The 27,665-nt window shown below is 36.9% G+C and overlaps 1 protein-coding gene across 11 annotated transcripts in view; it reads right to left on the reverse strand.

Moving 5' to 3' along the window:
* Dys (Dystrophin) overlaps positions 1-26,821 on the reverse strand; it is a 1,130,370-nt gene extending 1,103,549 nt beyond the window's left edge. For 2 of the 11 annotated variants that reach the window (XM_067758248.1, XM_067758245.1), the window contains exon 1: positions 13,254-13,530. Coding sequence is in view for 9 of the 11 variants with exons in the window: in XM_067758240.1 (XP_067614341.1) it covers positions 26,661-26,766 (106 nt within the window). In the remaining 2 variants the exon portion in view is untranslated. Of the gene's footprint in view, positions 1-13,253; positions 13,531-26,660 lie in introns of those variants that run through there. The other 9 variants (XM_067758253.1, XM_067758251.1, XM_067758263.1 and 6 more) reach the window with 7 other exon arrangements.
* Between the last annotated feature and the right edge of the window lie 844 nt (positions 26,822-27,665).

A 27,665-nucleotide genomic window follows, 5' to 3' on the forward strand; every position in this document is an offset into this window, starting at 1 on the left:
AGGAAGAATCCTAGAGGGATGTAACGGTAAGTGGCGTAGCGCGGAAAGTAGAAATTGCTTATGAAACGATTATAATTTGTCGCATAATTTGTGTGCCTGATAACGTGGGTTCCAGATTATAGAACCATATTCCAATATTGGCCTCACTATGGATATAATGAGAGTTTTAATAATAAATGGTTCATGGAAATCTTTAGGCCGACGTTTGACGTACGACAAAGTTTATTTAGCTCTGTTCAAGCAATGTGCAATTTTAAGTCGAGTTTAGGGTCCATCAGAACGCCTAAGTCTATGAAGCTATTAGCTTGCTTAATATAATCATGAATCATATACTCGTGGGATTGGTAGGATTTCCTTGTGAAGCACATGAACTTGCACTTCGGCAGGTTTAGCGTCATAACATTTACCTTACACCATTCAACTAGCCTATTCAGATCTGATTGAGGACTTGCTTTCTCTCCTCTGGTGAGCGCATATTCATAACAAGTTTGTCATCAACTGCGTACATAAGCGGCTTGCAGTACTTCAAAACATTTAGAAGAACATTTATGAAAAGTAAAAACAAGGAAATGTACCAAGGTGGCTACGCTGAGGAACGGCAGAAGTAACGTGGAAAGATAGCAAAAACAATGCCAGCATAGAAATCAAACGGATAATAACTCTTGATCACAAGTGCTACTTTGGACTTAGTAGGCAATTGAAAAGTAAAGTCCTGCTTCGACGAACAAAAATCACATTCTACAAGTCGCTCATCATATATGTCCTGATGTATGGCTTGGAATCATAGAAGGTATCAATAGAAGATGAGATGGATCTTGGAGGAGATATAATGATGAGCTGTATGAGCTTTACACAGTGTAACGACAGTGCAGCGAATAAAAACCCAAAGGCTTCGTTGGCTGGGTTATGTTATGCGAAAGAACGAAGACGCTCTGGGCAAGAAAGTATTTCAGTCGACACCGCAGTTTAAAAACAGAGGAAGGGGAGACCTCCACTGAGTTGGGAAAGGCTCCCAACTGGCGTCAGTTAACGTAAAACAGGGATTGCTGGCGTGACGGTTAAACGCCTGATTATGATGATGACATGTACATATGTATGTATGTCAATTTACTTCAGTTACACGATAACTTATCGTGCTGTTCCAGTTTTACTAATCAGCAATGGTTATCTCCTCATTGCTGCCTCAAACAAGACAAGAAGTTAAATGGTATCGATGAGTTATCGAAAAATTATCGATTGGATATCCAAAACATCGATATATTTTCGATCACAAAGCGATATTTTTTCTACTAACACATCGATGAACTTTCGATGAAAAGCGATCAAACGTCGCTAATTCTCCGATAATATACCGGCAACACTTCGAGAACTGTTATCATTAATAGCCGTGTTTTTTAACACGCGTATATCCGTTTACGCTTAAACTTTATATTGACTGCTAAGAGACAAACTATAAATACACCTCTGAAATTGCTGCGCATAAATTTTGTCCTACTAAATTTCAATACGCATTATACTCAGATGTAACTGAAATATGTGTCTTTGTTTCACCCTGTACACTAATTCTATGTATTATATGTGTGTCCACAATTCATCGCAACTGATTCAGCTATATGTTATACCCTATGGCCATCAGAGCGTTGCGTCTCCGCTTTTCGGTACACCCTGTTGCTGTAGCTAGTTGTTTTACCACAGCCGCTAGATGGGTCTCCTAAGCATTATCTAAGCGAAGATAGGCGTTTTTTAACACGCGCAAACGAAACGTATACGCGCGTGTTAAAAAACACGGCTAATATCACGCCGATATCTCGTCGATGAGTTTTTCGGGAGCCTGCTAAACGATTTCAAAATAGTCGCTGTACCTGTAGTTATTCCGGAATCGCTCCTAATTAATCTCAAGTTAATTCCATAACGATGTCAAAATAGTCCGTAAACTTAAGTAACTGAATTGTCTTTTGTGATTAACCGTTAAATGTAATCTCTGATTTTAACACATATGTATGTATATATACATTGTATATGCATGTTTCCACAGTACTGATTTTAGCTTATTTTTTTGACCATAATTAACTATGTTCATGTAAGTATGTGTGTGTATTAGCGTGGTCTTTATAAATAAAATTACTTTTTTTCCAGTCTCACCCCTTCAAACAGCAATACCAAGGTCAAAAATATGACACATTAATTTTGGTACCGATTGAAGAAAGAAGATGATAATACTGTGGGTGATATCACATTTGGGTGCACCTAATAATCCCGACTTCAAGAATCCTGACATCACATAATCCCGACAACTTTCTGAAATCCCGACAGGACACAATCCAGAGATTACCGAATTCCGACATAACGAAAACCCGAACAGACTATTTCCAGACAACATAATATCGGGGCTAGGCAAAATCCTGACAACTCCAAGTCCCGGCAACACACAGATCAGACAAATTTACTAAAATTTCGTTCTTTGCGCTTACGCAGAAAGGTACTCTGCGCAAAAACATTTGGGTGCACCTATAATCCCGACTTCGAGAATCCCGACATCACATAATCCCGACAACTTTCTGAAATCCCGACAGGACACAATCCAGACATTACCAAATTCCGACATAACGAAAACCCGAGCAGACTATTTCCAGACAACATAATATCGGGGCTAGGCAAAATCCTGACAACTCCAAGTCCCGGCAACACACAGATCAGACAAATTTACTAAAATTTCGTTCTTTGCGCTTATGCAGAAAGGTATTCTGCGCAGAAACACTGTGGATCGCGTACTTGGTGTTGGATCGGGTAAGTGTTGTTGTGCAGAGATGTCTAAAATAATAAAATAATACCGAACCGTGCGTATTTTGTATGACATCGTGTGTGATTTCCCAGCTTACATTTTGTCGGGTTTTCTTTCGTGATTTGGTCATGTCGGGGTTATGTGTTTCCAGATTTTGTATGTCGGCATTCTGTAAATCGAGATTATGTTATACACTACATAATATAATAATTTTAGCCATTATTTCGAACGGTCAAGGCATGTTTTCCAGGGCTCATGCTCAGAATACGCTATGATGGCTGAATATCCATATCTATATAAAAATGTATTGCTGTGCGTTAGACTCGGTTTTTCAGTAGTTGATTAAGCTAAGTTTAAACCAAGTTTGCTTAAAGTCTAGTCAAATTATAAAGTGAAACTACGGAACAGTTTTTCAGTCTTTATGGTAGGCTTTTTTATACGGCAACATGCAATTGTTGTTGTTGTGGCTTTATTTACGTACACGCAGCGGATAAACTTGTAGGAAAAACCCTGGCTATGACAAAACAAGATGGACGTATTCCGGTAAGAGTACTCAATGAGTTCAAGTCACCAATCAAAACCAAAGGAGCTATATTGGGAAGATGCCAAGAGGTTGATGTAGTTATTAACTGTGAGCAGCTCCAGGAATACGTTTCAACCAGCCACACTGATCTTTAAAATGATATCGCGGCATGGACGGAGGGGCTAGAGGAAGACTATCAGAGTAAGGCAAAACAACTGCTCCTAAAGTACGCCAACATATTTGACCAAGATGGCTCCAAATCAGGCCGTACCAACGTTGTGAAACATCAATTGTGGTACTTGTGAAGAAGAAGGATGGGAAAATAAGATTTTGCGTGGACTACCGCAAGTTGAACAACGTCACGAAAAAGGATAGCTACCCGTGCGAGTGGATATGCTATAGGAGGCGTTTTGCCACAACTGGTCGATGGACAGGAGAAGGTGGTTGCATATTACAGCCGTTCGATTGGAAAACCAGAGAGGAACTATTGTGTTACACGGAGAGAGCTGTTGGCATTGGTAGAGTGCATTAAACATTTTCACAAATACCTCTACGGCCAGCGATTCCGCGTCAGGACATATCACGTAGAGTTGAAATGGCTTGTGCAGTTCCGTAATCTGAGCATCGAAAAGGTAGTACCCATGGAAATGCTGATGCAATGTCACGAAGACCATGCAGTTTGGAATGCAAGCACTGTTCAAAGGCCGAGGCTAAAGAAGACATTATAGATGTCCGGCTAATGACTATAACATGTACGGATAAATGGGACAAGGAACAACTAAGGAAGTGTCAGCTAGAAGATACTGATCTGTCACATGTTATGCAAGGGCTCGAACGAAACGAAAGACCAAATATAGAGGAGATGTCAGCAGAGAAGCCCATTGCGAAGTCATATTGGGCACAGTGGAACAGTTTAGAATTGATATCCGGTTGCTTGCTCGAGTATGGGCGAATGAGGATGGTCAATGCAAGAAGAAACTGATAGTTGTTCCCATAAAGAGGATTCCTGACGTGCTCAGTGAGCTGCATAACGGTCCAAGCGGAGGTCATCTTGGAATCACGAAGACGCTCGAGAAAATTAAACAGAGATTCTATTGGGTTGGTTGCCGTCAGTCGGTCACTGAGTGGATTTCGAACTACGAGGTTTGCAGCACAGCGAAAGGGCACAAAACCCGATGTCATGGCCAGATGAAGCAATATAACTCAGGTGCACCATTTGAAAGGATCGCTATCGATGTCGCAGGTCCATTTCCTACTAGCAACTGCGGAAACAAATATGTACTGGTAGTTATGGATTATTTCAGCAAATGACCAGAGGTATACCCAATCCCAAATCAAGAAGCGGAAAGAGTAGCAGAAGTGTTTATAAACGATTGGGTTGTAAGGTATGCTTTACCAATAGATTTACATTCTGACCAAGGCAGGAATTTTGAATCAGCTGTGTTCCAGGAAATGTGTAAATCATTGGGCATTCGAAAAACACGGACAACTGCAATGCATCCTCAGTCCGATGGTATGGTGGAACGTTTCAATAGAAGTAGTAGACAAGTACAATAAGGATTGGGATACACACATATCATTATTCTTGATGGCCTACCGATCGGCAGTGCATGAGACAACGGGCCAAACTCCCGCAAAGGTAACTTTTGGCAATGACCTTCGACTGCCAGCTGATTTGAAGTTTGGGATAGGTGCCGATGCGGAGAGAAATATCAAGAAATCCACTGTTGTCTTGGGGGAAGAGCTGAGAGAGATACACGATCTTGTCAGGCAACGAGCAAAGGTTATGAGTGACAAGATGAAAGCCAGACACGATAAAGCAATTATTTCGGAAGGTTTTCAGGAAGGAGATTTGGTGCTGTTATACAATCCACAACAAAAAAAGGGTTGTCCCCGAAATTGCAGTGTAATTGGGAAGGCCTATACAAAGTTGTAAACCGGATCAACGACGTAGTGTACCGCATACAAACCATTGGCAAACCACGAACCAAAATGAAAGTGGTTCATTTGGAAAGGCTGGCAGCGTTTAGATCGAGAGATCGTTTGATCGTCCCGATCAGACTTAGGTGGAGGGCAGTGTGACGAATATTAGTGACACTAAGTGATACTCACATCACTAAGCTGATCCTAAGTAAATAAAGCCACAACAACAATAAAACAAGCAGTCACTTGTATCTACATAAACGAATCAATCATTATGTCTACACATATGTATGTACGTACACGCAGCGGAGAAAAGCACAAACACATGCATATATCTTATCTTAGATACTCCCAAAAGTAGGCAATCGTCTGTGGAAGTATAACTCACATATACACGCGCATGGGCTATGCGAGAAGCTATAAAAATCGTGCATCTGTAGTTATAGCTGAGAAATTTATAGCTGGTAAACAAATAACAACTTCTAGAAATAGACACGCCTAGAAATATTTCAACGAGGAAACCAAAGAGTATAAAAGCAGTAGCTGAGGCGCGACGAATCAGTTTTGATTTAAGCACGCTATCTGTCGAGAAGTAGAAGTTTTATTGTGAAAGTAGTCTAATATAGACCATTTTGCATTATTGAATATTGGAGTTATTTATTCAACAGTTTAGTGATTCGAACGTTAGCAGAAGATTGCAAATAAGCGGAATTGCACTAAATTCGTTACAATATGTATGTATATCTCATATCTGGAGGTGATATCCAACATCTTTCTCCAATGATTCTTAAGCGTGAGAGTTCTCTAGTTGTTATCCAACTTCGTTCTCCAATAACTATCCAATCTTTGAATATTTTTGTAAAATTTATAGGTCTCGAGTTGATCTCCAACGTCATTCTAAAATTATTTCCCAATCTTTGAGAGATTTTGAGAAATGTATAGTTCTCAAATGAATATCCAGCACATTTTTCTAGTTGAATCCTACATTGGATAGCGAGTTAAAGTAAAGTTGAAAAAAACAATAATTAAAAAAATAATTAAAAAAAAGTAATTAAAAAAAAAAAATTTTAGGTTAAACAGTTTTATTGAAAACAATACTTACATGAAGTAATAATAATACTAAAAGCTAAAAAATAATTAGGTAGGTCCTAGGTACTAGTCATCACAACCCTCATCAATCTAGGGCTTTGATCAGACAATTAAATAAAAGTTAGTATTATTATTACTTCATGTAAGTATTGTTTTCAATAAAACCGTTTAACTTCAAATTTTTTTTTTAATTATTTTATTTTCAAGTTTTTAATCTTCATTTAATTGCCTATTATTTATCATTCTATTTAGTTCATTTAGTGACTCATTATTAAAAAAAAAATAAATGTAAGGCGCGATAACCTCCGAAGAGATCTAAGGCCGAGCTTCTCTTCCAATTTGCGTCGTGCTCCTCTTGATTTTTCCCTACAAATTGGACGGACGGGACCTACATGTTTTATGCCGACTCCGAACGGCATCTGCAAGGCAGATGAGTTTTCACTGAGAGCTTTTCATGGCAGAAATGCAATCGGAGCGCTTGCCAGACACTGCCGAGGGGCGACCCCGCTTAGAAAAATTTTCTTCTAATTGAAAAATCTTATTTCTAAAATTTTGATGTTGCTTTGCCCGGGAGTTGAACCCAGGGCATACGGTGTGATAGGCGGAGCACGCTACCATCACACCACGGTGGCCGTGACAATTTGTTACAATCTAAGTCCTCAACCCAATCTAAGCCCTCCTTCGAAAGACTTTACTCGACTCTGCGCCACGTATGCTTGTCCCTCCTCCAACTCCAAAATATTTTGATCTCACTTCTACCGGACTGTATGTAATATTTTTTCCAAATATGAGCCAAATCGGACATCATGGTCGCTTTTTATTCATGTATGTATTATGTGTTCCAAATATGGACAAAATCGGACCACAAATACGATTTTTTTGAATATCTCGATCTTTGGGCCACCTAGCGGCGATTTTTTCATAGGTCACTTTCTATTCTTGTATGTATTATGTGTTTCAAATATGAGCCAAATCGGACCACAAATACGATTTTTGTGAATAACTCTTGCGCCACCTAGCGGCAATTTTTTTATAGGTCGCCTTCTATTCTTGTATGTATTATTTGTTCCAAATATGAGCCAAATCGGACCACAAATACGATTTTTGTGAATACCTCGATCCTTGCGCCCCCTAGCGGCGATTTTTTCACAGGTCGCTTTCTATTCTTGTATGTATTATGTGTTCCAAATATGAGCCAAATCGGACCGCAAATACGATTTTTGTGAATATCTCGATCTTTGCGCCACCTATCGGAGTTTTTTCTTCTTATTATTGCATTGTCATCGGGTTCTGAACTATATTCCACGTTTCAAGCTTGTAGCTAATCGGGAAGTTACTTAAAGTTCAATTACAAAATTCGTTCACAACAGCCGTGCATGCGGCCGTGCGGCCTGCCTGTCAAGTCAAGCTAAATAAAACCGTTTAAAAAAAAATGGCCTCCACCAACAAAGCCAACAGCTGTTTATTGTGAGGAATAGATGCCTGGTTGGTACAAAGCATTAATGAAGCGTTGTAAATTAAAATAATTAAACGTTTGTATACTCAGCTGAACAGAGCTCACAGATTATATTAATTTTTTTCGCATAACGGTACCCCGTAACGGCATAAACTAATCGAGATATAGACTTCTTATATATCAAAATGATCTGGGTGAAAAAATAAATTCTTTTAGCCATGTCCGTCCGTCTGTCCGTAAACACGATAACTTGAGTAAATTTTGAGGTATCTTAATGAAATTTGGTATGTTAGTTCCTGGGCACTCATCACAGATCGCTAAATGAACGAAATCGGACTATAACTACGCCCACTTTTTCGATATCGAAAATTTCGAAAAACCGAAAAAGTGCGATAATTCATTACCAAAGACGGATAAAGCGAAGAAACTTGGTAGGTGAGTTGACCTTATGACGCAGAATAGAAAATTAGTACAGTTTTGGATAATGGGCGTGGCACCGCCCACTTTTAATAGAAGGCAATTTAGAGGTTTTGCAAGCTATAATTTGGCAGCTGAGTATGTAATGTTCGACTTACACCCAAACTTAGCCTTTCTTACTTGTTTTTTGTTAGAAACAAAAAAATTTTATTTAAAATTATTGATTCACCATAGACAAATCTTAGTTTTGACCACCGTGAGAAAGTCATTGATCATTCCCAATGGGTACCAACATTTATGTGTGATATTGTTTTGGGGGTGGGGGACGCAACAAATTAAATGGGGTTAGACTGAAACGACAGCTCTTGGTCGGGAAAAAAAGGCGGCGATTTAGTTTAGCACCCCCCCCCCCGAGATCGGGGTTTAACTTGGTATCAAATGAAAGAGGGATTTCTCCCGATCACAAATATATATATTTTAAAGTGCGCAAACTTATAATTTAAAAGTTATTTGTTGTTAAAGTTTGCAAATTTCTATACAACTTTTATATGTGTATACGTATGTATATATATTTTATGACATTACAAATCCGTGCTGCCACATCTAAAAAACGGAACAAGTGCAGAATCGAAAAATAACTTATAAAAATACCTTTCGTCTGATGTATATATATATTTAACTTTTCTAGTCTTTATTTATCAAAAATTTGAAAAAGCTCTTTTTTGCATTGGTGAACGAGCTGATATTACCTTATAACTCTTATGTTTATTGTTATGTTAGCCAATCCAACACCGGCTGCGCCATTCACAGTAATTCTGCGTAGAACACCTTTCTGCATAGGCGGCCTTCGGCCGCGCTTATAAAAAATAACCCTGGGCTACGAAATGCCAAGTCCGGGTGTGTGGTTTAACCTTCTGCGCGGAAGAGTGTACTATGCAGAAGGACATCACCGTGGCGGTAGCCACTTCAACTTTCAAAATGAGTAGTAAAAATATATATATTCTCCTTTTTCTTTATTAACTGAAAGGTGGTAAGGTAATATTTATATTTGTTTTTTTTTTTTTTGTTTATGTGGCAGCACAGCTTTGTAATGTCATGAATAAAATATATATATATAAATGTACATGTTGCTACAAAAGCGCGATTGATTTAATAAAAACATTTACAATAAGTAAAAACAATGCAAAAATGAAATGTGAAATATACAATAATGCAATTTAAGTTTATCGTTGCCAATTTATATATTTATGTATGTCGATTAAGGTTTTGAAAGATGTGTAAATTGTAATTTAAAGTGCTATAGAATTTTGCTAAATTTGCAAACTTTAACAACAAATAACTTTTAAATTATAAGTTTGCGCACTTTAAAATATATATTTTTGTGATCGGGACAACTCCCTCTTTCATATGGTACCAAGTTTTACCCCGAACTCGGGGGTGCTATTCTAAAATTTTACAAAAAAAATCCCGAGTCGCTCCGGTACGAAGAACCGTGATATTTTTATACTCAGTTGAGCAGACCTCACAGAGTATATTAACTTTGATTGGATAACGGTTGGTTGTACAGGTATAAAGGAATCGAGATAGATATAGACTTCCATATATCAAAATCATCAGGATCGGAAAAAAATTTGATTGAGCCATGTCCGTCCGTCCGTCCGTCTGTCCGTTAACACGATAACTTGAGTAAATTTTGAGGTATCTTGATGAAATTTGATATGTAGGTTCCTGAGTACTTATCTCAGATCGCTATTTAAAATGAACAATATCGGACTATAACCACGCCCGAAAAAGTGCGATAATTCATTACCAAAGACGGATAAAGCGATGAAACTTGGTAGGTGAGTTGAACTGATGACGCAGAATAGGAAATTAGTAAAATGTTGGACAATGAGCGTGGCCCCGCCCACTTTTAAAAGAACGTAATTTAAAATTTTGCAAGCTGTAATTTGGCAGTCGTTGAAGATATCATGATAAAATTTGGTAGGAACGTTACTCCTATTACTATATGTATGCTTAATAAAAATTAGCAAAATCGGAGAACGACCACGCCCACTTTTAAAAAAAATATTTTTAAAGTACAATTTTAACAAAAAATTTAATATCTTTACAGTATGAAAGTAAATTATGTCAACATTCAACTCCAGTAATTATATGGTGCAACAAAATGCAAAAATTAAAGAAAATTTCAAAATGGGCGTGGCTCCGCCCTTTTTCATTTAATTTGTCTAGGATACTTTTAATGCCATAAGTCGAACAAAAATCTACCAATCCTTGTGAAATTTGGTAGGGGCTTAGATTCTGGGACAATAACTTATTTCTGCGAAAAAGGGCGAAATCGGTTGAAGCCACGCCCAGTTTTTATACACAGTCGACCGTCTGTCCTTCCGCTCGTCCGTTAACACGATAACTTGAGCAAAAATCGATATATCTTTACTAAACTCAGTTCACGTACTTATCTGAACTCACTTTGTATTGGCATAAAAAAATGGCCGAAATTCGACTATGACCACGCCCACTTTTTCGATATCGAAAATTACCAAAAACGAAAAAAAACTGGAAAACGCCTTCACCTATACAACAACCACCACTCCCTTTTAAAAGCCCCATTAATACCTTTAATTTGATACCCATATCGTACAAACATATTCTAGAGTCACCCCTGGTCCACCTTTATGGCGATATCTCGAAAAGGCGACCACCTATAGAACTAAGGCCCACTCCCTTTTAAAAATGACTCATTAACGCCTTTCATTTGATACCCATATCGTACAAACAAAGTCTAGAGTCACCCCTGGTACACCTTTATGGCGATATCTCGAAAAGGCGACCACCTATACAACTACCACCACTCCCTTTTAAAACCCTCATTAATACCTTTAATTTGATACCCATATCGTACAAACACATTCTAGAGTCACCCGTGGTCCACCTTTATGGCGATATCTCGAAAAGGCGTCCACCTATAGAACTAAGGCCCACTCCCTTTTAAAATACTCATTAACACCTTTCGTTTGATACCCATATCGTACAAACATATTCTAGAGTCACCCCTGGTCCGCCTTTATGGCGATATCTCGAAAAGGCGTCCACCTATAGAACTAAGCCCCACGCCCTTTTAAAATACTCATTCACACCTTTCGTTTGATACCCATATTGTACAAACGAATTCTAGAGTTACCCCTGGTCCACCTTTATGCCGATATTTCGAAAAGGCGACCACCTATACAACTACCACCACTCTCTTTTAAAACCCTCATTAATACCTTTAATTTGATACCCATATCGTGCAAACACATTCTAGAGTCACCCCTGGTCCACCTTTATGGCAATATCTTGAAAAGGCGTCCACCTATAGAACTAAGCCCCACGCCCTTTTAAAATATCCATTAACACCTTTCGTTTGATACCCATATTGTACAAACGCATTCTGGAGTCACCCCTGATCCACCTTTATGCCGATATCTCGAAAAGGCGTCCACCTATAGAACTAAGCCCCACGCCCTTTTAAAATATCCATTAACACCTTTCGTTTGATACCCATATTGTACAAACGCATTCTGGAGTCACCCCTGGTCCACCTTTATGCCGATATCTCGAAAAGGCGGCCACCTATACAACTACCACCACTCCCTTTTAAAACCCTCATTAACCCCTTTCATTTGATACCCATATCGTACAAACAAATTCTAGGGTCACCCCTGGTCCACCTTTATGGCGGTATCTCGAAACGCCGTCCACCTATGGAACTAAGGATCACTCCCTTTTAAAATACTCATTAACACCTTTCATTTGATACCCATGTCATACAAACACATTCCAGGGTTACCCCCGGTTCATTTTCCTACATGGTGATTTCCTTTATTTTGTCTCCATAGCTCTTAACTGAGTATGTAATGTTCGGTTGCACCCGAACTTAACCTTCCTTAGTTGTTTTCCTTGGTGTAAGCGTTTGAAGAGGTGAGGCCGGCATAAAACGATCATTTAATTTTTTTAACGACAACTCTAATGTGTATAAACCAGTTTTCGGTTTACTCTTATGTCGCTTATCTTAGCCCTGTTACTTATGCGTGCCTTCGACACTATTCCTGCTAAAACTTGCTTTACTAGCTAAGGTATAGCACAGTTAGCTGCATATTTAAGATTTTTTTTCATCATATTTGTGTTATGCATTTTTTTATTCACTTTTATGTTGAATTTTGTTTCACACTACACTTTTTTTCTTTCGCGATTTTATTTTCTTGCATTTTTTTTTTTTTTTGGTTTCTGCTCTTTCTTTCAGCTGCTAGCTTTTTTTCTCAGCTATTAGCCGGTTTTTTGTTGTGTTGAGAAAATTAATGCTAATTCATGGGCCAAGGTTAATTTACACATTTTTTTATAAATAAATATTTTTAAATATGTGCATTTTTTATTTATTTTGTATATTTTATAGATACATCAGGTTTATTTCAACACTTTTGCTTTTAGATATCATCAATTTAGGAGCATTTAATTAAATTTTTTTTTTATGTTTCCCTTTTTGTTAGCCACATTCAACAATCAACAGGTGGTTTCTAACAGCAAAACACACACGCACAAATATACACCCGCATGAACAAGAAAAATAGAGTCGACGTTTGCGCAGCGACGACGACGACGACAACGACTACCCGGCCGAACTTAACGAAGCAGTCAAAACTGGCTCCAAGTGATCCACACTCTGCCAATGCTGCGCAGGTATACACAACGCAAATTGCAGAATACATGCGCTTGCATGTTTGTATGTGTACGTTTAGTTTAGCAGAAATTGCAAAGAATTTTCAACGCTTTTCACCAAATTTCAAACCACTGTTTTGATATTTTTTCAAAAGATTTTCACAACTAAAATGCATAGCAAATATTTTCCATGTAATATGAATATTAAAAATTTCAAGAAAACCCAACTTTCTTAAAAATTTCCATAAGCACAGCTTTTTTCACCAACACTAACACAGCTTACAGTTTTTTCACTTTCCACTATTTTTTATACCATTATTAAGCATATTCTTATACTAACTACAAAACTTAGAGCGAAAACAATTAACCTTTCAACTTTTTCGTGTTTTAAACCATTTTTCTTTTCATCCCAAGCAAACAGAAATGAAAACTCCAAAAAAAAAATTTATATTACAAAAAAAAACTTTTTATTATCAATTTCGAATTAACGCGTAAGTTTCCTCTGAAAACACTTTCGTATCGCTCGCTAATTCGCTACAAACTAAATGCTTGGAGTCATCTCAAATGCTTTCAATGTGAGTACACATTAATCTCAAAGTTACCAACAATTGCACTACAACTCAAACCAGTTAACAAATAACAACAACATACATAAATTCATATCAAATAAAACTCCCCACTTGTTGAACAATGTTGAACACACGCAGTGCACACAAACAACTTGGCTCCCAAATATTCTGTGTGAAACTGAGAGCCCAATGAGCATGTGCGCTTGTATGTAGTGTGTAATTTGCATATGTGTGCGTTGTTTTGGGGGGACAAGTGTGCGCTTGCGTTTGCTACTTTAACAGCCGGCATATTTTTGTTTCATTCTCATTGCGTTTCTGTTTACTTATTTTGTTAATGATGTTTGGGTTGATCATAATTAGGATTTTATTAAAATGTGCATTCACTACATTGTGTAACAAATCAATTTTTTTTCTATGTGTAGGTACTCATCATATCTTGTGGTACACAGTGGAACAAATCGAGTATTGGAGTAGTAAATTAATTATCTTCGTAACTCTTTGCAGTTCGTAATTTAACCGATTTTGCATTTTTTTTCTTTCGTTGTTATAGAAAGATTTTAAGATATAGAAGAGAAATGTCATGCCTGATTTTTGAATTTTTATTTGCTTATATAAAAATTTTTGTGCGCAAAATTTTTTAGAAACCGATTCTTCATTCCAACATTAAGCAGAGCGTTGCCCAATCGAATTTATGTAGAAGAGTGTTTTTTTTTAAGTACGGGTTAGCTTGAATGAGTCCGCAGAGTTACCAAAAGTTTGTTTGCCGACCAAAATGAAAAATCCTATCAAAAACCAGGATCTATGTTATAAAATAACTCCGTACTCTTGGCAAATACAATAAGCTTTCTAGAACCTATGCCACTTGCTGTTTCTATATCTGAGAGCTTTATCAATTCTAATAGATGGCAAGCGTAGGGCACGAGCACAAAATGTGCTCGATCGTTTCCTCCACTTCCTACATCTGCTGTCAGTGACAGAGCCTAATTTAAAGGCATGCGACGCAAGAAACCAGTCTACAGTCACAATACCCGTCATGAGTCTGCAGTTCTCCCATTTTAATGATAGGAGTAGCCCCGCGCTTGGGTCCATGCCTTTCCTCTCTTGGTCGATCATGTGCACCTCTCGCCTTCTCTTAATCTCGCCCGATTCTAATTGGGATGTCTACGCAGCAAAAAACAGACTCGATAGTTCTCTTATAAATCTCAAAATCTTTCAATAATAAAAAAATACAAAATCGGCTAAATTTCGAACTGCAGAGAGTAATGCAAACAGAAAAAAATAGTGATCGATGTTGAAGTGTACGCGTAAGCGGGGTGCATATACACCATGGTACATATTTGGGAATACTGAATATAAGTGTAGGCGTACACATTTACTGGCTAATGGCGATCGGAAACCGCCATGTAATCATTATCAGAGAATTTCGTTTCGATTCGTCGATTCTGCAGTTGCCTAAGCCAACAGGCTATCCTGCTTGCAGTTGTCTTCTTTTTTCCTAATTCCAGCTTATCTCATTTTTTACACTAACAACACAGTTTGAGATTTTCTGTCTCTATTAATTTATGTGTAGCGTAGAGATTTTAGGAGTAACGTTCGATAACACTCTCACCTTGAAGGCGAGTGTTTCCGAAATTGTATAGAAAGTGCAAAGTGTCAACACACCTGGCGGGATAAGGAAACACCCCAGTAAGATACAGATAAGCATAAGGAGGCCGTAAGCCTTATCCACACAGCATCGGTAAACACCTTTGCTAGGCTGCGCCTAGTGAACCCCGTTATCAATATACACTAGCCAACTCTTACGGAAGAAGAAAACAAGCTATCAAGGGAGATACGAGTCACTCTGTCTCAACTTCATGCTGGATACTGTAACAGGTTTGACTTTTACTTGTCCAGACTCAACCCCAATGTACCCAATATGTGTCCTGCATGCGATGTGTCGCCACATGATACCAACCATCTGTTGAAATTGCTAGTTTCTTTGGACTCCCGTTAGTGGGCTTTGATGACAATTTGTGTTTGGTCGCATCTATTGAAAGGGGCGGAGCAGTGTTAACACAACAACAACACTACCTCGGAACCACCTAGGACTAGAAAGTGTCGTCTAAAGGCTCTAAAGCATAAGTGAGTGTTGTTGTTGTTGTTGTGGCGATAAGAACACTCCCCGAAGGCCTTGGGAAGTGTTATCGAGTTGATAGTCCTTTGCCGGATGCAAATCCAGTACCAATCCCGACCATCTCGGGAACGATTGGTTATGACCACATGCGACCTTCTAGGCAACCCCGCCCTCCCACCCCCTAGATCCATGAGGAGTTCGGGGTCGCCAAAGCCTCGGCTGTTAATAAAACAGGATTCGCCAAGGGTAGGTGAGGTTGACAATTAGGTTTGGAGAAGCTATGTATTGCGCTGGTAACCTCAAAAGGCTGCACTACACAAACCTCTTGAATCTGGTATTTTAGTTGCCTCTTACGACAGGCATATCTACTGCGGGTATATTCTAATTCCCTAACTCGCTAAGGGGAGAATAAGCCGGAATAAGTAAGTCCGAATACTTTTCGCTCCAAAGTAAATATATACTTGTAGACATAAGCACATGAAATGAAGTAAATTGCACATATTTTCGTACTCCACCTAAATACTAAAGCCTCAGATCTATCACTTTACACAATAAATCTTTTATTCCTTCAGAATTATTTGCCAAAAGAATTTGCGTATATGTTAGTATCGTATGAACATGTGTATGTATTTATTTATGTTTGAAAACTGATTAGCATACTTGAATAATATTACTTCTGATTAAGCCAGTGGCTAAGAATTTGCTGAGGTTTTTAAGAAAATTGGCCAAATGTTTAGAATATTCTTGTTATCGTCACAAATACCACTATAAAAAAATGTATACCTTTTGCTTAAGAAATTAAATTATAATAAAAAGGGCTACCTTTATACCAAATTTCAGGCAAATTGAACAGTGAATAGAAATTCATCGGAGAGATCGGTCCCTGGTCCACTTCTCGGAAAGAAAATGCACAGCAACACTCTCCGGGTTCCCGCAATAAATATAATTTAACTTTCGGTCAACTTTCCGAAAAGAAAGTAAATACTCTTGTACCGAATTTGAAGCAAATCGCACTTTAAACTGATTTATGTAGAAAAGGTCGGCCCGGAAGGAAAATTTCTCAGATATTATATATGTCAAAAAGCTACCCCTTTATCGAGTTTCAAGCGAAGCATGCCATAAATAATATTATTTGGAATAGGTCTCTTCCTGGTCAATTTCCCTGCTAAAATTATGCATCTAAAGCATCCCCAAACCCCCTTGAACATACACATACAAAATTTTACCAAAATCGGTCTAGTCTTATGGAGGAGTTCAGTGACAAACACATGTACACAAAAATATATTTGTAAATAAGATAGACTAGTCGAACCCGTGCGGATCTTGCCCAACAAATATAAAAGTCTCATATCAAATATCAGCAGAAATCAGCTGTTTTATCAATCAATCCTCTATCAATAAAAACTTACATATGCTTGTGTTACCATCTGGTGAATGTTAGCAACTGCCGGTAATGAAGTGTTAGTTCTAATTAAATATTCACAATAGTGCCATAGTACAAATAGATTTCTTTGATGACTCACAATCGTTTATTTTTAACAAATTATGTTAATAAAATTCAGCTAAACAAAACCACTAGGACCAATAATGCCCAAAGCTCGCTAATCGCGCGAATTTCCATCTTTAAAACCAAACTTTATTTATAGATTTGGATTCCAAATAAGAGCGAGAAAGGGACCTGGGGACCTATTCATTAACTATGAGTTTTGAAATGTACATTTTTCTTTCATACAAATTATATGAAGAAAAAGTGTACATTTTAAAACTCACAGTTACTGAATAGGGCCCCTGCACATAAAAACAGCAATTAGAAATAATATATAAGATTAAATCTGCTTAGTGCGTAGTCATTAGTATACATGTACATACAAACAAACATACCAAAAATATAGGCGCTATTTGTATTTTGTTTGTGGCTTTTTTCCTAACACATACATACATCCCACTCAAAGCAAGTTTGCTTGTACAATTCCCAGCGAACATACGCACGAGCTGCATTTCCAACCTGTGACATTTGTGGCACATTTTTTAAAATTTCACTCTCATCAATTTTTCACAACGTGCCTCTAAAGAAGTATAACGAATACAAAATTTAAAAAATTAGTGCTTTTGTCGAATTCCACTGATAAGTTGTGTCTGCAAATAAATATTATTCCTCAAAATTTAAACAAAACATACGACGTCCCGATCTATGTTTTTGAGTTCATGCAAGGCCACTTTCTAAGGCCATCATTGTTGATGGAAAATTTGTATACTCATACCAAGATTATTTTGAGATTAATTTGAGACATTTTTTGGGCCATTTCGAAATAATTACGGGATTATGTTTGCGAGTACACCGAGATCATTTTGGTACTATTTTGGAATAATTTAGCATAGATCCTAACAATTCAATTATGAATACGAAAAATTATTGGGCTATTATTATTATCGGATTGCTGTCGGCATATTATTGGTTTTCTACCACCGATCTATAGGCTTTTTATCTATAACTACTGTTCTCGATGATTTGTCATTATACTAAAAAAAATTTGTTCTTTGTCCTAAAGTTTATTTCATGATTTTTTGTTTTCTTATAAACAAAAACGAAAGGAAAATACTTTTTTTCGGTATAAAGTTTGCTTTCGTAATAGTTATAGTAACAATACTCACGGCGCTACAGTGATAACTAAACAACGATCAGGTGTTTTGTACAAATCTAGAATAGCCTAAAATGTCGTCGCGAAAGTGTGAATATGAAGCGATTTTGTTATATATGTGAGCAATTTATTAAAGTTCGAGATATAAAATATGAATTATTAAATACATCTCTCATCCTCGGTGAAGCCTACGGAGCATATTTTCGCTGTCCTATTTGGAATCAAGACATGGGCTCCACATGCTGTTTGTAGTTATTGCAAAAGATGTTTGGAAGATAAGCTAATTTTATTTAAATAGTAAATTAAATAAAGTAGACATATTGGTTTATCATTCTATATTTTAGGTTGGTATCGAGGTGAGCAAAGATCTATGAAATTTACAACACCAAGAATCTGGCGAGTACGAAAAGACCGCATTAAAGACTGTTACTTTTGCATTGTGAATCCGAGTAAGAGACGTAGAGGTAAAAATGCAAAACCTATCGAATATCCTGGTCTTCGGTCTTCTTTTGCGCCAGTCGCACACGATCTAACACGACCAGTAGAAGAGCCACCGAAAAAATTATCGCAGAGAAATGGATCATCTCTTAGCTCTTATAAAAGCAATGCGGTTAAGGAGTTTTTGCCGACAACCAAAACATCATTTCATCGCTACTGAAGATTTTAATGATTTGATTAGAGATTTAAATTTACCAAAAAGTAAAGCAGAGCTTTTCGGCTCTTCTTCGAACGACGTTATCAAGGCCAATATAATGAAATCATGATGGGAGGCTATATTTGGGGTTTATTGAGCGGTAGTACCTATGAATATAAAAGGAAAAGTAAAAGTGTACAATTTTATATCATTTTCCACTTTTTTGTAAGTATTTCGATATTAAAACTTAATAAAAATATTTATTTGAATTGTTTTATTTTCAAGTAAAAATTAAAACCACATATTTTGAATAATTTCTTTCAAGCGGTTTCCTAAACAGGAAAGCAAACTTTTTCATGCCATATATATTTTTTTTCGTCAAATTACGACCTAAAGAATTGAAATTTAATGCTTTGAAGTCAAAGTCAAATTTTGTGTTGCTCCGTGTTATCGGGGAACTATCGGCTTCTTATCGTCAAGCTATCGATTTGTTGTCGAAAAGGTATCGACTTGTTATGAAAATTATCGATGTGTTACCGAAGAGAAATCGATTTGTTTTGCTGTGGATAACAAATGAGGAGTTCCATATCAAAACGAAATAAATGCACATACATTTTTTTTTTCGGATTTTGATAAATTCATATTCTCCTTTTCAATATCTTCAGGATAGCAGCTGAGAAGTATAAGGATAATTGGTATAACCTGTTTATAATTCACACGAAAAAATTGTATTTGTAATAACACATTACATTTTTGTAATATATTGTGACGAATATTAGCAACACTAAAACATGCTATCATCTCTAAACCGATACTAAGCAGTCACTTGTATCTAGTTACATAAACAAATCAATCACTATATCTACACATATGTACATACAAGAAGCGGAGAGATATGCACAAACACATGCATATATCTGAGATGCTCACAAAAGTATGCAATCATTGGTCGAAGTATCACTCACATATACACGCGCATATGAGAAGCTATAAAAGTGCATCTGTAGTTTATAGCTGGTGAGTTTATAGCTGGTAAATGAGTAGTAAATTCTAGAAGAAGAAATGCCTAGATGTATGCGAACGAGGAAACCGAAGAGTAAAAAAGAGCGCAAACTGAGCAAGCATGAAATTCAGTTTGAGTTAAGCACGCTATCAGTTGCGAAGTATAAGTGTTATTGTGAGGTATTTTCAAAGTAGTCTAATAAAGACAATTTTGCATTATTGAATATTGGAGTTATTTATTTAACATTTTAGCGATACGAACGCTAGTAGAAGGTTGCAAATAAGCGGAATTTCCCGAAATTCGTTACAACATTTTCTCAATTTTCTCGAGCCTGTTCGAGTGTAATTAATGCGTTTTGATTTGAAGCTCCGCAAATGAATATAAATCGATATTTTATCGAAAGCAATTCGATACATTTTCCGGTAATTTGTTTTTCTCGTTCGCTGGCCATTTCTTATATTTTGCTCTTCTCTGTGGGAAACCAAAATCGTTCGTGCCCGTATTTAACATTTATTGAAGCAGAAGTCTATAAAAAACTGTGTTAATTGAAAATATTAGTTTCAGGCACTGTTATTTGCGTTCTTTGAAAAAAATCGGTAGAGGCTTACGCCCATTTTAATATACAAAACTTTTAAACATACCATGGAGTATTTATATTCAATACTATAATCAATGCTATGTTTTACTTCCGAAGTGTCGTTATAACAAAAAATTAAAAAATTAAAAAAAATTTTAGAAATATGCGTAGCACGGTCCCTTTTCTCATCGACCATTTGTTAACGTTTCGATAGGCAACAATCGAAGAACATATGTTTTATGGAAGTTGATAGTCAGGTAATAAACACAACACTGTACAAGAGAAAACGCACACCTGAGTATAAAGTGTTTGGTTACAACCCAACTGAGGGTCCCACACTTATGATTTGTTTATTTGCTTGGCGGGCGAAGTAGTTGCGGAGGTGCTTGCCTAAGCTTAATACATAGTACACTTTTAGAAGAACAGCTGAGTATAAAAAGTATATCTAAGATAATGGTAAATGCTTGATTAATTTCAAAATTATCAGTATAAAGTGGGCGTAAAAATGGGAAGAGTCTTAATTAGATATTTATATCTACATGTATGCATGTATACATGTACATACATATGTAGCTGCATTAGACTGAGTAAAAAAAATTTAGGATATGACGCTGCTAAATTTAAAACTTTTATCAAGAATGTCTCGAAACACATTTTTTTATATATTTATCATACTAGTGCCTCTATGATACTGGGTTATTTTATTGTCCATCTATTTTCTCTATATTTTTCCTTAAGTTTAATGTCTATACTATTTCCCGAAAAAAGAAGCTACCGAAAAATAAGAAAAATGCAATCTACTCCGTTAAACACAAATTACCCAGTTTTAAGGTCAATTCAATACCAGGTGGCGTTATCCCATCAGCTGATAGCTTCATCTTGATATTTTTCCATACAACGACGCGGAACCACAATATGCCAGTTAATCGAAATCAATGTTGCTGTTGTTGTAGCAGTGCTTCGTCCCATCCAATACGTGCGACCGATCCCAAATTGTCATCAATATCCTTTAACGGCAGTCCAAGGAAACTTGCTGTTTCAACAGGGGGGACCATAATGAGAGGGGTGTTAGAGGCGTTGGTTCCACAGTACAGTTGAAAAAATGGTTGGTGTTATTTGGAGGCACATTACAAGCAGGACATACATTTTCTATATCGGGTTGATTCTGGATAGGTAAGAGTTTAAACTTTTACAGTATCCAGATCGAAGTTGAGCTAGAGTGACTCGCGTTTCCCTAGAGCGTTCCTCTTCTGCAAGTTTTGGGTATTGTTCTTTGAGTACAGGATTCACCGGGCAATTCCTGGCATAGAGGTCCGATGCCTCTTTGTGGAGTTCACTGAGGACCTGCTTGTGTTTTTTGGCATCATACGGCTGTGTTCTCAGGTGCCGTATTACTCATAATGCTTACGGAAATGACCCCTTAAGGCCCTGGACGGTGTTGGCTCATCAATCAGATGTCTGTTGTGATGCCCATGTTTCTGGGTATTCAACAGTAATTGTTTGGTTAGCATTTCATTTCTCTCCCTAAATAATTTCATTTCTCGCCTCATTATGTAGATGGTGTTCTGGGGTCATAAGATATCAATGCCAATTTTCTTTTGACTTGACATTCTTCTGCTCGGCGAATTGGGTTGACTTACGCTTTGGCAACACCTTTTATAAATTCGCCTTGACCAATTTGTATTTTGTCAGGTTTTTGACAGTCGTAAATTTTGCTATACTTTTTTTTGCGAAGCAAGGCGAATCCATACAAGGTGATGGCAAAGCGAATTCAATCAATTCGCCGTGCAGTAGAATGTCAAGTCAAAATTTTCATTGATTGCGATTACCTGACATATTGTTGTACAAGGCGTTGTATGGAAAATAATCAAAAAGAAGAAATCAGCTGTTGGGCTAACAACACCTGATACTGAATTCGCCTTGCTGCGAAGTAAAAAGTTTTTTTTTTTTTTGAAAGTTTTGTGCGCAAATAAGAAAAAGTGCGTCTATGCAAGATGATGGCAATGCGAATTCAATATAATTTGCCGTGCAGAATGTCAAGTCAAAAGAAAATATTCATTGATTCCGCTACCTGACATGTAGTATAAGGCGTTGTAAGCAAAATAATCAATCAACGAATTCGCCCTGCTTGGAAATTATAAAGAAGAAACAATCAACTGATGGAAAAACACCACCTGGTACTGAATTCGTCTTGAATAAGAAATGAAAGTCGACGGTCTTGTATATAATTGAATCAAAAAGAGAGTTTCCACTTTGTTGTCATTTTTTTAAGTGTGAAAAAGTTTGGTGAAAATTAAAAAATTTCAAAGTCAATTAAAATAACATTTCATTGTTAAATTGGTTTTCCGATAATGCTTGGTAAGTATTTCAAGCTTGGAATCCAATACATACAAGATAAACTAGTGTCATATATCGAAGTGTATACTCAGTAGGGCGGGTCGATTTAAAAATCGCTCATTGCTCTGTGAAAATCGTATTTTAGGGATCAAAATAAGAAACTTTGCCGAAGGAGTGATACCTCTAAAACGAATTCTTATGTCCCCCCCCCCCCCCCCCTTTGGGTCGAACTTTTGGGTAGGGGCAATTTCAATTCTACTTGCTGTGTCTTGTGGTGGCTTAAAAAAACAACACAAACAATTTTACGACATGCAAATGCATCACAGTGATGCCTTGGTTTTTAAAGGGGGTTGTAAAAACGCTAATTTCTAATAAATTTTTTTTTATTTCTTTTCTATTACTAAGTTAAATTCATTTTTTCATTTACATATGTTCTGACTAAATAAATTTGTAAAGAGAACAAGTAAGGAAGGTTAAGTTCGGGTGTAACCGAACATTACATACTCAGTTGAGAGCTACGGTGACAACATAAGGAAAATAACCATGTAGGAAAATGAACCGAGGGAAACCCTGGAATGTGTTTGTATGACATGCGTATCAAATTAAAGGCATTAAAGAGTATTTTATGAGGGAGTGGGCCATAGTTCTATAGGTGGACGCCATTTAGGGATATAGCCATAAAGGTGGATCAGGGTTGACTCTAGAATGCGTTTGTACGATATGGGTATCAAATGAAAGGTATTAATGAGTATTTTAAAAGGGCGTGGACCTAAGTTCTATTGATGGACGCCTTTTCGAGATATCGCCGTAAAGATGGACCAGGGGTGACTCTAGAATGCGTTTGTACGATATGGGTATCAAATGAAAGGTGTTAATGAGCATTTTAAAAGGGAGTAATCCTTAATTCCATAGGTGGACGCCGTTTCGAGATATCGCCGTAAAGGTGGACCAGGGGTGACCCTAGAATTTGTTTGCACAATATGGGCATCAAACGAAAGGTGTTAATGAGTATTTTAAAAGGGAGTGGGCCTTAGTTCTATAGGTGGACGCCGTTTCGAGATATCGCCATAAATGTGGGCCAGGGGTGACTCTAGAATTCGTTTGTGCAATATGGGTATCAAACGAAAGGAGTTAATGAGTATTTTAAGAGGGATTGGGTCTTAGTTCTATGGGCGGACGCCTTTTCGAGATATCGCCATAAAGGTGGACCAGGGGTGACTTTAGAATTTGTTTGTATGATATGGGTATCAAATGAAAGGTGTTAATGATTATTTTAAAAGGGCGTGGGGCTTAGTTCTATAGGTGGACCCCTTTTCGAGATATCGCCATAAAGGTGGACCAGGGGTGACTCTAGAATTCGTTTGTGCAATATGGGTATCAAACGAAAGGAGTTAATGAGTATTTTAAGAGGGAGTGGGTCTTAGTTCTATGGGTGGACGCCTTTTCGAGATATCGCCATAAATATGGACCAGGTGTGACTCTAGAATGCGTTTGTACGATATGGGTATCAAATGAAAGGTGTTAATGAGTATTTTAAAAGGGAGTAATCCTTAGTTACATAGGTGGACGCCGTTTCGAGATATCGCCATAAAGGTGGGCCAGGGGTGACTCTAGAATTCGTTTGTGCAAAATGGGTATCAAACGAAAGGAGTTAATGAGTATTTTAAGAGGGAGTGGGCCTTTCTGGACCTGGGGTGACTCTAGACTTTGTTTGTACGATATGGGTATCAAATGAAAGGTGTTAATGAGTATTTTTAAAAGGGAGTGGGCCTTCGTTCTATAGGTGTTCGCCTTTTCGAAATATCGCCATAAAGGTGGACCAGGGGTGACTCTAGAATGAGTTTGTACGATATGGGTATCAAATTAAAGGTATTAATGAGAGTTTTAAAAGGGAGTGGTGGTAGTTGTATATGTGAAGGCGTTTTCCAGATATCGACCAAAATGTGGACCATGGTGACCCAGAACATCATCTGTTGGATACCTCTAATTTATTTATATATGTAATACCTGCCAAGATTTTAAGGGTTTTTTTATTTCACCCTGCAGAACTTTTTCATTTCCTTCTACTTAATATGGTAGGTGTCACAACCATTTTATAAAGTTTTTTCTAAAGTTATATTTCGCGTCAATAAAACAATCCAATTACCTTACCATATTTCATCCCTTTTTTCGTATTTGGTATAGAATTATGGCATTTTTTTTCATTTTTCGTAATTTTCGATATCGAAAAAGTGGGCGTGGTCATAGTCGGATTTCGTTCATTTTTCATACCAAGATAAAGTGAGTTCAGATAAGTACGTGAACTGAGTTTAGTAAAGATATATCGATTTTTGCTCAAGTTATCATGTTAACGGCCATGCGGAAGGACAGACGGACGACTGTGTATAAAAACTGGGCGTGACATCAACCGATTTCGCCCATTTTCACAGAAAACAGTTGACGCCATAAAATCTGTGCCCCTACCAAATTTCAAAAGGATTGGTTAATTTTTGTTCGACTTATGGCGTTAAAAGTATCCTAGACATATTAAATGAAAAAGGGCGGAGCCACGCCCATTTTTAACTTTTCTTTTATTTTTGTATTTTGTTGCACCATATCATTACTGGAGTTGAATCTTGACATAATTTACTTATATACTGTAAAGATATTAAATTTTTTGTTAAAATTTTACTTTAAAAAAAATTTTTTTTTTAAAGTGGGCGTGGTCCTTCTCTGATTTTGCTAATTTTTATTAAGCGTACATATAGTAATAAGAGTAACGTTCCTGCCAAATTTCATCATGATATCTTCAACGACTGCCAAATTACAGCTTGCAAAATTTTAAATTACCTTCTTTTAAAGTGGGCGGTGCCACGCCCATTGTCCAAAATTTTACTAATTTTCTATTTTGCGTCATAAGTTCAACTCATCTACCAAGTTTCGTCGCTTTATCGGTCTTTTGTAATGAATTATCGCACTTTTTCCGTTTTTCGAAATTTTCGATATCCAAAAAGTGGGCGTGGTTATAGTCCGATATCGTTCATTTTAAACAGCGATCTGAGATGAGTGCTCAGGAACCTACATACCAAATTTCATCAAGATACCTCAAAATTTACTCAAGTTATCGTGTTAACGGACGGACGGACATGGCTCAATCAAATTTTTTTTCGATCCTGATTATTTTGATATATGGAAGTCTATATCTATCTCGATTCCTTTATATATGTACAACCAACCGTTATCCAATCAAACTTAATATTATCTGTGAGCTCTGCTCAACTGAGTATAAAAATGAACTCCAAAAAGAAAAAACATAGGCATTTCAAAGTGGGATTTTTCAAAATTTGCCCCTACGACCCAAAGGGGGGGGGGGGGGGGGACATCAGAATTCGTTTTAGAGGTATGGTTCCTTCGGCAAAGTTTCATATTTTGATTCCTAGAATACGATTTTCACAGAGCAAAGGGCCATTTTTTTGCCTCCCCACAAATCGACCCGGCCTAATACTCAGTAATAAATGATGCTAACAACAAGCTTACTCTAACTCAATGTTATGGCGAAGCCCTCTGCATATAATAAAAACATGCCTAAAAGTATGCCTCAAATTTGTTAAGAATTGTATTAAGATTTAGAATATATAGCAAAACTTATGCGTTGTAAATTGAAAAACTGTAGGATCGAAAGAGGACTTGCGATAAACATATCCTTGACGATTAATTACAGATCAAAACAGGTTGCGAATGTGGCATAAGCCCAACTTTCAAGCAAATTGAAATAAACACATGTATCTTTCGAACGAAACACACGAAAGTTTGTCTACAAATTCAGACTCATACCTGTTGCTTCGGCTAATATTTGAAAGCCTTTAAAAATAGATTTACGAGAAAAAAAATAAAATCAAAAATTGTTCTTATTTCACTTACCCGTAAATCTTATGCGAAACTCATCATAGCCCAGCAGTCGTATGGGTGGCTCTTCCAAGATTGGTTCGCAAATAATTTCGTAGTCACATGGATCATGAAAATCCATTTCGTACGTAAAAGAATAGATGATTATATATATATTGATCTACAACAAAATTTCAATTACGCAATATTGAATGCACCTCCTAAAAGTAGGCAGTTATGTGAAAAAGTTAGCTTCGCAATATTTTAAAAATTAATTAACATGTAAGAGCAACTCAGAAAAGCTCACAAGCCCCTAGCAAAGCCCGAAGCTCTCACAAACTCATATCACAAAACTTTTTTCATTTGCGAGGTTGCCATAGTTAGTCAATGGCGAGTTCGAGTGAGCGGCGTTATAATGAAGTAAAACAAAATATTCCATTAAAATTCATCTCTGTAGTATAGTTATAGGAATGTTTTCATTTATTTTTAACCATTTTCATTTTATTTCAGTATAACATTTTTTCGCAATCAACTCTGCTAATCTGATTTAAATGCACTTATATTTTGCGTTAACTACGCTTCACTTTATTTTTATTTTGACACTTCGTTTTTTTTGTTTTCATTAAAAAAATCTCAGCACTACACTTTCACTTGTCACTTTATGTGGCATACTTTTGTGCATTTTGCTTTGTGACAATAATTTAAGCGCAAAAACTTTGCAGACTTAATAAATGACATTTATTAGAATAAATTGAATTTACAAACATTTCGTTTGCAAAGCACAAAGCGACACCATCTTGTTTGCAAGCTTTGTTTTAATATTTTTTTTTTATCTAAACATTTTAATTGCATTTTAATGTTATTATGTAGTTTTGAAGTACACTTCAATTAAGTACTTCAATTTACTGCTCCGTTTATATTTGAATCAAAATAATTTTAATTTACCACTTGAAACTTTTCAATCTTCAATTAATTGGCCTGCTTTTAGGCGCACTTGTGCTTGGTTAGTTGAGTATTTACGCAATGGCCGTTTAGTTTATT

This window comes from Eurosta solidaginis, chromosome 1, assembly GCF_040869045.1.
Source record: "Eurosta solidaginis isolate ZX-2024a chromosome 1, ASM4086904v1, whole genome shotgun sequence".
Lineage (NCBI taxonomy): Eukaryota > Metazoa > Arthropoda > Insecta > Diptera > Tephritidae > Eurosta > Eurosta solidaginis.